The sequence below is a fragment of the Phyllobates terribilis genome, unplaced genomic scaffold (genome assembly GCF_046119375.1).
Source record: "Phyllobates terribilis strain yellow unplaced genomic scaffold, ASM4611937v1 Scaffold_1__5_contigs__length_1240528914, whole genome shotgun sequence".
Taxonomy (NCBI): Eukaryota; Metazoa; Chordata; class Amphibia; order Anura; family Dendrobatidae; genus Phyllobates; species Phyllobates terribilis.
In genome coordinates this window covers 419,070,571-419,082,628 of record NW_027362761.1, presented here as the reverse complement: position 1 = coordinate 419,082,628, position 12,058 = coordinate 419,070,571, and the positions used below count along the sequence as shown (strand labels likewise).

Below are 12,058 nucleotides of genomic sequence, written 5' to 3'. Positions count from 1 at the left end.
TGTTGGCCTACTGAAATGCGTATGTTCAGTAGATGCACTCAATACTTGGTCAGGGCTCCTTTTGCATCAATTACTGCATCAATGCAGCGTGGCATGGAGGCGATCAGCCTGTGGCACTGCTGAGGTGTTATGGAAGCCCGGGTTGATTTGATAGCAGACTTCAGCTCATCTGCATTGTTGCGTCTGGTGCCTCTCATCTTCCTCTTGACAATACCCCATAGATTCTCTATGGGGTTAAGGTCAGGCGAGTTTGCTGGCCAATCAAGCACAGTGATACTGATACTGTTGTCTTTAAACCAGGTATTGGTACGTTTGGCAGTGTGGACAGGTGCAAAGTCCTGCTGGAGAATGAAATTTCCATTTCCAAAAAGCTTGTTGGCAGAGGGAAGCATGAAGTGCTCTAAAATTTCCTGGTAGACGGCGGCGCTTACTTTGGTCTTGATAAAACACAGTGAACCCACACCAGCAGATGACATGGTTCCCCAAACCATCACTGATTGTGGAAACTTCACACTAGACCTCAAGCACCTTGGATTGTGTACAGGGCAGGCGTCAGCAACCGGCGCACCCGGACAAGTGCCGGGGCTCTGAGCAGGCGGGGGGGCCCCCTCACCGTCAGGCACCCCGGCGCGCTATGGGACCCGTGAGCGGTGCGGGTGTCAGCGCCCGCTCCCCCCCGCTTGCTCAGGGCCCCAGCACAATACTTACCACTCCCCATGCCTCCGCAGCAGCTCCGGTCTCTTCCGCGGCTGCTGCACTGTGACGTCTCAGGTCAGAGGTGCAGTGACGTCTTTAAACTGCGCTCTCTCCTGAGCCGTCACAGGCAGTGCAGAGCGGGAAGACGCCGGCGCGGGAGAGGAGTCTGGAGCAGCGGCATCAGGTGAGAAGTGAAGTATTTGATTTTTTTTTTTATATGTATGGAGGCATGGGGCATTATATGGTGGGGGGGACAAGTGACATCCTTAATGGGGCATTATATGGGAGGGGGACAAGTGACATCCTGCATGGGGCATTATATGGGGGGGACAAGTGACATCCTGCATGGGGCATTATATGGGGGGGGAGTGACATCCTGCATGGGGCATTATATGGGGGGGGACAAGTGACATCCTGCATGGGGCATTATATTGGGGGGAACAAGTGACATCCTGCCTGGGGCATTATATGGGGGGGAGACACGTGACATCCTGCATGGGGCAATATATGGGGGGGACGACAAGTGACATCCTGCATGGGGCATTATATGGGGGGGAGTGACATCCTGCATGGGGCATCATATGGGGGGGCAAGTGACATCCTGGATGGGGCATTATATAGGGGGGAACAAGTGACATCCTGCATGGGGCATTATATGTGGGGGGGGGACAAGTGACATCCTGCATGGGGCATTATATGAGGGGAACAAGTGACATCCTGCATGGGGCATTATATGGGGGGGTGACATCCTGCATGGGGCATTATAAGGGGGGAGGAGAGGTGACATCCAGCATGGGGCATTATATGGGGGGGAGAGGTAACATCCTGCATGGGGCATTACAGTGTTGGACTGGGGTGTCTGGGGCCCATAGGAGGAATTGATCCTCAGGGCCCACCCTACAGCTATATGCAAATACCTGTTAGCCGTTATCCTTGTTATAGAGGAGCGTCGACTGTAAATCACAGGCGGCTCCAGCACATATACTGTGCGCCACCATAACTGGGATTTACAATTACGTTAGTTGGCATTAAAGGGGTTCTTTGGTTAAAACAAGTTATCACTGATCCATGGGCTCCACAAAATAGGTGATAACTTATTGATCGTTTGGGTTCGAACATTGGAAAACGCACTGATCGGAAGAATGGGGACATTTTGTCCCTGACAGGACACTTAGTTATCCCGATTTTAAAATGCAGCGGCAGGTGGGACATCTGACCGCAGCCTGATTCATTCTCTTTGTGGCTTCCAGAAAAAAACAAGAATAGCCACTGAAGGAATGAATGGATCAGTGGTCAAGTCGCACATCAGCTCCAGTCTAATGGGATGAAAACTCCACATTCTACCAATCGGTGCGGGTCCCAGCAGTCAGACCCCACTAATCAATAATTTATCACTTATCCTGTGGAGAGGTGATTACTTGTTTTCCCAAGGAAACCCCTGTAAGTGCATCTTGTTCCAAGTATTTAATCACTAATGGAAATAAAGAATCTTCTAATTATTATTAGAGAGAACAAATGACCGCCATACACAACACAATCCACTATACCAACACCAATAGTACCACATACGAGGGAGAAATACTGCCACACCATGACCAGACCACATATTACCACCACATAGTGACAGAATAATACTACATACAAGGGAGAAATACAGTGACACCCCTGACCAGACCACATATTACCACCACATAGTGACCGAATAATACCACATACAAGGGATAAATACCACCACACCATGACCAGACCAAATATTAACAGCATATAGCGTCCAAATGATTCCCCATCATTGCTCTCCCCCACCTCCTCCATCATTGCTCTCCCCCATCCCCATCATTGCTCTCCCCACCTCCTCCATCATTTTACTATCTCCTCCACCATCATTACCTTATCTCCCCCATCATCATTGCCATATCTTCCCCACCTCCTCCATCATCATTGCTATATCTCCCCCCCACCTCTTCCATTATTGTCATATCCCCCAACTCCTCCATCATCATTGCCATATCTCCCCGCACCTCCTCCATCATCATTGCCATATCTTTCCCCACCTCCTTAATCATTGCCATATCTCCCCCACCTCCTCCATAATCATTGCCATATCCCCCCCACCTCCTCCATCATCATTGCCATATCTCTCCCACCTCCTCCATCATTGCCATATCCCCCACCTCCTCCAGCATTGCCATATCCCGCCACCTCCTCCATTATTGCCATACCTCCCCCACCTTCTCCATCATGGCCAGATCTCCACCCACCTCCTCCATCATCACTGTCATGCCATATCTCCCCCCACCTCCTCCATCATTGCTGCCATATCTCCCCCCACCTCCTCCATCATTGCCATATCTCCCCCCACCTCCTATACCATCATTGCAATATCTCCCCCACCTCCTCCATCATCATTGCCATATCTCCCCCACACCTCCTCCATCATTGCCATATCTCCTCCCCACCTCCTCTATCATCATTGCCATATCTCCCCCACACCTCCTCCATTATCATTGCCATGCTATATCTCCCCCATCATCATCGCCATATCTCCCCCCACCTCCTCCATCATCATTGCCATATCTCCCCCACCTCCTCCATCATTGCCATATCTCCTGCCACCTCCTCCATCATCAATGCCATATCTCCCCCCACCTCCTCCACCATCATTGCCATATTTCCCCACACCTCCTCCATCATCATTGCCATATTTCCCCCCACCTCCTCCATCATTGCCATATCTGCCCCACCTCCTCCATCACCATATCTCCCTCCACCTCCTCCATCACCATTGCTATATCCCCCCCACATCCTCCATCACCATATATCCCCCACCTCCTCCATCACCAATGCCATGCCATATGTCCCCCCCTCCTCCATCACCATTGATATATCTCCCCCCACCTCCTCCATCACCATTCCCATATCTCCCCCACCTCCTCCATCACCATTGCTCTACCTCATCTCCCTCAACCTCCTCCATCACCATTGCTCTACCTCATCTCTCCCCCACCTCCTCCATCACCATTGCTCTACCTCATCCCCCCCACCTCCTCCATCACCACTGTATTAGTTAAAAATAAACACTTACCCTCTCTGCTCATTCCCCTGCAGCATCGTCCTCGGCTTCCTGCCCAGCATCTATCTCCCTGACACAGGCCCGCGCTGGAGGAAGCACAGGATGGATCCATCCAGCTCCGCTGCCATTTTCCTCCCGTCAGCAGCAGAGCGGGAGCAATTGCATCCCTCCCTGTCTGCTGCACACTATGAGGGCAATCGGGCCATGGGCCCCCCGGAGCCTGGGGGTCCATGAAGCAGGCCAGATTGCCCTCATCAGCCGCACTGCAAGGGCCCTTCCTCCACCTTCGGGCCCCGATGCAGGTGCAATGGCGGCCATGTTAACCAGCCGGCCGTGTGCGTCCTGCTCAGGGGCCCACCGGTGTCCCGGTGCCCCAGTCCGACCCTAGGGCATTATATGGGGGGGATGACATCTTGTATGGGGCATTATATGGAGGGGAGAGGTGACATCCTGCATGGGGCATTATATGGGGGGGAAAGGTGACATCCTGCATGGGGCATTATATGGGGGGGAGAGGTAACATCTTGCATGGGGCATTATAAGGGGGGGGTGACATCCTGCATGGGGGATTATGTGGGGGCCAGTATTCTGTATGGAGCGCTATATGGGGACCAGTATCCTGAATGGAGCGTTATATGGGGACCAGTATCCTGTATGGAGCATTATATGGGGACCAGTATCCTTTATTGAGCGTTATATGGGGACCAGTATTCTGCATGGAGCAATATATGGGGCCCATAATACTGTATGGAGGACTATACTGTTCGGTCCGCACTGTGCGTTGAGAGAATTCACCGGTTTCTGAGCTATTGTAGAATTTATAATAGATATCGCTCATGTAATGTAAGAAGTGAAATCTTCGGCATTGAACTATATATTTCTCTGCGGTATCTGTGCATCATGAATCGTGGTATGTTTTAAAGGGGCCCACTGAGACTCTTTCGCCCAGGGCCCACAAAAACCTGGAGCCGGCCCTGATTGGACCCAGACTCTGGGACCTTGATTTCCAAATGAAAATTGGAACTCTCGGACCTTGTGGAGTGTGTCAATGACTGCCTTCTGGACATCTGTCAAGTCGGCAGTCTTCCCCATGATTGTGGAGCCTACTGAAACTAAGGGACCTTTTTAAACGTTTTGGAAGCCTTTACATGTGTTTTTTGTTAATTATTTTAATTTGCTGTGATAATGACTTTTGTGTTTTCATTGGCTGTAAGCCATAATCATCAACATTAACAGAAAAAAACACTTGAAATAGATCACTCTGTTTGTAATGACTCTATATAATATGAGTTTCAATTTTTGTATTGAACTGAAATAAATTAACTTTTTGATGATATTCTAATTTTGTGAGATGCACCTGTACAGTAATTCTTTGTCAATTCAAGCTAGCTTTCTAAATAATAAAACAATCTTATATACAGATATAGATAGAAATATGTCTGACATATATAATTATTGCTGTGGGTGTGTAGTTTACTGTACATGTATTTAGCTAATAATTAAATAAATTAAAGAAAAAAATGTTGTGGGGTCCCCCTTAATTTTCTTAACCAGCTGAGGGAAAACCAACAGCTAGGGGCTGTTTATAGTCTGGGAAGGGAGTAATAAACATGGAACTTCCCAGGTTATTAATATCAGCTCACAGCTGTCTACCTAGCCTTTAGTAGTTATTAACAAGGGGTGACCCCTCCCCCCCAAAAAAATGAAGTGGGGTCCCCCCCATTTTTAATAACCAGCAAAGGCTAAGCCGACAGCTGCGGGCTGATATTAATAGCTTAAGAAAGGAGCATGGAAATTGACCCCCTCCCAGACTAATAACATCAGCCCTCAGCCTTCCCAGAAATCATGCATCCATTAGATGCGCCAATTCTGGTACTTAGCCTCCGCTCTTCCCACTTGCCCTGGTGCAGTTGCAAGTGGGGTAATAGCATAGAGATTGATGTCAGCTTTGTAAAGGTAGCTGACATCAAGCACAGGGGTTATTAATGGAAAGGCGTCTATAAGGCACCCCCATAATTAACCCCACCAATTAAAGTAAAAAAAACACACACAGAAAGCAAAGTTCTATATTTGAAAAAAATGAAAAAAACATTCCCCGACCCTCTTTTACCCATTTATTAATATCCAAATAAAAAAAAACAACAAAGAAATCCTCACTTGTCCGCCGATAATCCATATGTCCCGCGAAGAGAGAAAGTTCTCATGCAGCGAGCAGTGAGGTGATTGAGTTCATCGGCTATGAATGCCAGTCACCTTACCGCAGTCAGCGCTCGGGACTGAAGTTGTGTTCTCATGCTCAGCTCAGTGTCTCCTGGATGCCGGTCTGAGAGGTGGCATTATATGTCACCGCTCAGTAATGCATCCAGATGTAGCCGAGTTGGGGTTGTCGTGGGACATAAGGATTATCGGCAGACAGGTGAGGATTTCTTTGCTTTTTTTATTTGAATATTAATAAATGGGTAAAAGCGGGTCGGGGAGTGTTTTTTTTTTTTTTTCCAAATGGATGCGCTATTTCTGGGGCAACTGAGAGCTGATATTTTTAGTCTGGGAGGAGGCCAATATCCATGGCTCCTTCCTGGGTTATTAATATCAGCCCACAGCTGTCTGTCTAGCCTTTGCTGGTTATGAAAAATAGGGGGACCCCAAGTCATTTTTTTTTTTGGGGGGGGGTAGGGGGAATCACTCCTTGTTAATAACCAGTAAAGGCTAAGTGGACAGCTGTGAGCTGATATTAATAGCCTGGGAAGCTCCATGTTTATTACCCCCTTCTCAGACTAAACATCGGCCCCAAGCTGTTGTTGGCTTTCCGTCAGCTGGTTAAGAATAATATGGGGGACCCCACCCATCTTGCACACTGTACAGAATGTAATGTTTGCACAGTCTCTACACCCATCTCGCACACTGTACAGAATGTGCTGTTTGCACAGTCTCTACACCAATCTCGCACACTGTACAGAGTGTGATGTCTGAACAGTCACTACACCCATATCGCACTGTACAGCATGTGATGTTTGCAGTCACTACACCCATCTCGAACACTGTACACCATGAGATGTTTGCAGTCTCTACACCCATCCCGCACTGTACAGCATGTGATGTTTGCACAGTCATTACACCCATCTTTCACACAACAGCATGTGATGCTTGCAGTCTATACACCCATCTCTCACACTGAACAGCATGTGAGGTTTGCAGTCACTACACCCATCTCTTACACTGTACAGAATGTGCTGTTTACAGTCACTACACCCATCTTTCACACTACAGCATGTGATGCTTGCAGTCTATACACCCATCTCTCACACGGTACAGCATGTGATTTTTGCACAGTCTCTACACCATGTGATGTTTCCACAGCCTCTACACCCATCTCACACACTGCAAACATTACATTCTGTACAGTCTCTACACCCATCTCACACACTGTACAGAATATGCAGTCTCTATACCTATCTCGCACACTGTACAGAATTTGCAGTCTCTATACCCATCTCGCACACTGTACAGAATGTGATGTTTGCACAGTCTCTACCCCCATCTCGCACACTGTACAGAATTTGCAGTCTCTACACCCAGTTCAAACACTGTACAGCATGTAATGTTTGAACAGACTCAACACCCAGTACAGAATATGTTTGCAGTCTCTACACCCATCTCACACACTGTACAGAATGTGATGTTTGCACAGTCTCTACACCCAGTACAGAATATGTTTGCACAGTCTCTACACCCATCTCGCACACTGTACAGAATGTGATGTTTGCAGTCTCTACAGCCATCTCGCACACTGCAAGAATGTGATGTTTGCAGTCTCTACCCCCATCTCGCACACTGTACAGAATGTGATGTTTGCACAGTCTCTACCCCCATCTCGCACACTGTACAGAATGTGATGTTTGCAGTCTCTACAGCCATCTCGCACACTGCAAGAATGTGATGTTTGCAGTCTCTACCCCCATCTCGCACACTGTACAGAATGTCATGTTTGCACAGTCTCTACCCCCATCTCGCACACTGTACAGAATGTAATGTTTGCAGTCTCTACACCCATCTCGCACATTGTGCAGAATTTGCAGTCTCTACACCCAGTTCACACACTGTACAGCATGTAATGTTTGCACAGTCTCTACACCCAGTACAGAATATGTTTGCAGTCTCTACACCTATCTGGCACACTGTACAGAATGTGATGTTTGCACAGTCTCTACATCCAGTACAGAATGTTTGCACAGTCTCTCCACCCATCTCGCACACAGTACAGAATTTGTACAGTCACTACACCCATCTTTCATACAACAGCATGTGATGCTTGCAGTCTATACAACCCCTGGCAAAAATTATGGAATCACCGGGCTCGGAGGATGTTCATTCAGTTGTTTAATGTTGTTGAAAAAAAGCAGATCACAGACATGGCACAAAACTAAAGTCATTTCAAATGGCAACTGTAGGGCTTTAAGAAACACTAAAAGAAATCAAGACAAAATGTGGTACTCAGTAAGAGTATTTTTTTTAGACCAAGCAGAGGGAAAAATTATGGAATCACTCAATTCTGAGGAAAAAATTATGGAATCATGAAAAACAAACACACAAAAGAATACTCCAATACATCACTGGTATTTTGTTGCACCACCTCTGGCTTTAATAACAGCTTGCAGTCTCTGAGGCATGGACTTAATGAGTGACAAACAGTACTCTTCATCAATCTGGCTTCAACTTTCTCTGACTGCTGTTGCCAGATCAGCTTTGCAGGTTGGAGCCTTGTCATGGACCATTTTCTTCAACTTCCACCAAAGATTTTCAATTGGATTGAGATCCGGACTATTTGCAGGTCATGACATTGACCTTATGTGTCTTCTTTCAAGGAATGTTTTCACAGTTTTTGCTCTATGGCAGGATGCATTATCATCTTGAAAAACGATGTCATCATCCCCAAACATCCTTTCAATTGATGGGATAAGAAAATTGTCCAAAATATCAATGTAAACTTGGGCATTTATTGAAGATGTAATGACAGCCATCTCCCCAGTGCCTTTACCTGACATGCAGTCCCATATCATCAATGGCTGTGGAAATTTGCATGTTCTCTTCATGCAGTCATCTTGCACACTGTACAGAATGTGATGTTTGCAGTCTCTATACCCATCTCGCACTGTACAGGATGTAATGTTTGCACAGTCTCTACCCCCATCTCGCTCACTGTACACCATGTAATGTTTGCAGTCTCTACCCCCATGTCGCACTGTACAGGATGTAATGTTTGCACAGTCTCTACCCCCATCTCGCACACTGTACAGAATGTGATGTTTGCAGTCTCTACCCCCATGTCGCACTGTACAGGATGTAATGTTTGCACAGTCTCTACCCCCATCTCGCACACTGTACACCATGTAATGTTTGCACAGTCTCTACCCCCATGTCGCACTGTACAGGATGTAATGTTTGCACAGTCTCTACACCCAGCTCACACACTGTACACCATGTAATGTTTGCACAGTCTCTACACCCAGCTCACACACTGTACACCATGTAATGTTTGCACAGTCTCCTACAATTCCTAATTCCTCCATGTGCATCTTTTGCAGGACGTGCTGCTATGAAGCCTCTGTGACTGCACTGGTTGATGATCGCTCCCTGCAGCCGCAGCACGATGACAGCGCCGGGCACACGTGCGCACACAGCTTCTTCCTAGGACACATGTGGACCATCTGTTGAGCCCCCGGAGCTGAGCGACAGCTGTAGGGAGAGCAGCGCCTTCCCCGGAATGCCGCGCCGGAGTGGGCACCCTGCAGCACATGGCAGCCACACAGTAACACCCACCTGAGTGCTGCCTCCCAGTGCCGGCGGCGTGGAGCCTGGGGACATGTGTGCTGAGGACTCCTCGCCGGCCGCACGTCCCAGCACCGGGACACACTGAGCCGCTCTCCGGCCACAAGCTGCTCTTTCATTGCTAGACCCCGCCCAGGCGCTGACGTCATGCCCTTTGTTTTGGTTCGCCCGACCAATCGGACGTGCTGCTTGGATTCTACGGGAGCTGAGATGGGTCCTTCCTCCCGGACTGAGGACTTCCCCATCCATGACAGAACGCATTGCGCTGGGTGCACAGCCTGGCGATCCTCCTGCAGCTTTAACAGCTCTGACATGGAAACATCGCTGCAGTTCCAGCACGGCTTCTTCCCAGAGCAGCCGCCTCCTCCTTCTCCTCAGCAGCAGCAGCCGCACAGTCCGGGCGAGCAGCTCTTCTTCCAGCAGGACGGCCCGTGCCTACAGTGCAACAGCTGCTCCCTGCACGGGGACAACCTGCCACTTCTCCGCACCTCGTCCCCGATAACCGCCGGCGCTTTCCGCAGTAACTCATCCCCGCTGTCGTCGTCCTCCTCCCGGCAGGGCAGCCAGCTGAACGTGAGTGAGCTGACGCCTTCCAGCCATGCCAGCTCCTCCAGAGCCCAGCAGCACCAGCACCAGTACCAGCAGTGCCACAGCCGGCAGCAGGCGAGTCCCAGCAGCCAGCGCCGGGAGAGTAACCCCTTCACGGAAATAGCCATGAGCAGCTGCAGGTACAACGGCGGCGTGATGAGACCGCTGAGCAACCTGAGCGCGTCCCGCAGGAACCTCCACGAGCTGGACTCCGAGTCTCAGCCCCTGCAGCCGGTGGCCAGCGCCGCCCCGGAGATCGTCGTGTCCAAGCCCGAGCACAACTCCAACAACCTGGTGTCGTACGGCGGCTCCGGGCAGGCGGCGGGCGGCGGGGGGCAGAGCTCCAGCGGAGGCAGCAAGTCCAGCAAGAAGAAGAACCAGAACATCGGCTACAAGCTCGGGCACCGGAGAGCGCTGTTCGAGAAGCGGAAGCGCCTGAGCGACTACGCTCTCATCTTCGGGATGTTTGGGATCGTAGTCATGGTCATAGAGACTGAGCTGTCCTGGGGAGCCTACGACAAGGTGCGACTGCCGGCCACGCGTGGGCACTGGGGTGGGCGCACACTGATCTGAAATCCTACTCACAAACTGCTGCAAACCCCTCTGGAAAATCCATTTTACTCTTCATAGAAGGAGTTGTTTTTTTTCTTGAAGAGGTATTGAAAAACTTCTGGAGTGAAAAAAGTGCATGTCACTCTGAAGGAAACTTCTCCAAACTAGGGACTGTCCTATCAACAGATTGTAAAGACCACTTGAGGGGAAAAAAAAACTTTTTCCAAAACTTTTTCAAAACCTCTTCAGGACAAGAAAATCTAAACATCCAAATGAGATTTCCCCGAAACGATTTCTGCTTGAAAACCCCTGGTTTTTGAACTCATGAAAAAAAACTGAGTGTGAACACACCCTAAGCCTGTTTTCTGTGCACATAAGAATAAATCTATATACATATTTTCCCTGTTAACAGCCATTCCAGAGGCTAGATGTAGAGATCCTGGATGAGATTAGTGACAAGAAGTTGATAAAGATGTCTGCCCCATCAGCACTAGTCTAGTTCACCTATGTCTATAGGGTAGAGCAGCTTTACCATATGTTTGGCTCTTAGTGACCACTGTAATGCTTCTTTGGAAATGTATCAGTGCCAGGAGGTAGCGGGCAGAGGTGTTTCTGAGCTACCTGTGCCCCCATGGCTCTGACAGCTGCCCTGTCCCTGTAGTTCGGCTCCCATTGTATCCCCCTGAGACTCTTCCCCTGTGCTCCCAGACACTTGCCCTGACCTTCTTGTGACTACTTTTCTCTGTCTTATCTGACAATGGTAACTTTTGTTTTTACCAAACTGAACCGTGTTTCTATTGCAGGGCTCGCTGTACTCATTAGCTCTAAAATGCCTTATAAGCCTTTCCACGATCATTCTGCTTGGTCTTATTATTGTATACCACGCAAGGGAAATTCAGGTAAATGACTTTTCTATCACTTATGTCATAGTTGCCATTCATCCTGTGTTTTCCTTAAAGTGAAGTTTTTTGTTGTGTGCACCTGAATATATGACATGACTTTTCAGTTTATCCCGTACAGAATGTATAAAAGTTAATTTCCCAGTCCTCGTATTGGGTGGATTCTCTGTTCCCCCAGCAGTCAGCCCTGAGTGTGATAAGTGGGGCATCCACAGCTCCTGCTTTCTGAGTGAATAGATCACACAAGAGGTGTCATTAATTCCTTGTTTGTTCGGGGAGTAATATTTATGTGACAGTGGAATTATTTCATGTTTTGCTTAGAGCATCTTTTAATAACTCCCTGGACTGGGTGTAATAAGGAAGGGTTTATGACCCTTCTAGGGAGAATTCACTCATGTCAGTTATCTTATATGTCCTCTTTGCCTTA

The 12,058-nt window shown here is 48.6% G+C and overlaps 1 protein-coding gene across 1 annotated transcript in view; it reads left to right on the top strand.

The window, feature by feature from the left end:
* Positions 1-9,739: 9,739 nt before the first annotated feature.
* KCNN2 (potassium calcium-activated channel subfamily N member 2) overlaps positions 9,740-12,058 on the top strand; it is a 292,772-nt gene continuing 290,453 nt past the window's right edge. The window contains exons 1-2 of the mRNA XM_073677198.1: positions 9,740-10,702; positions 11,536-11,631. Of these exons, the coding sequence (XP_073533299.1) occupies positions 9,740-10,702; positions 11,536-11,631 (1,059 nt within the window). The remainder of the gene's footprint in view (positions 10,703-11,535; positions 11,632-12,058) is intronic.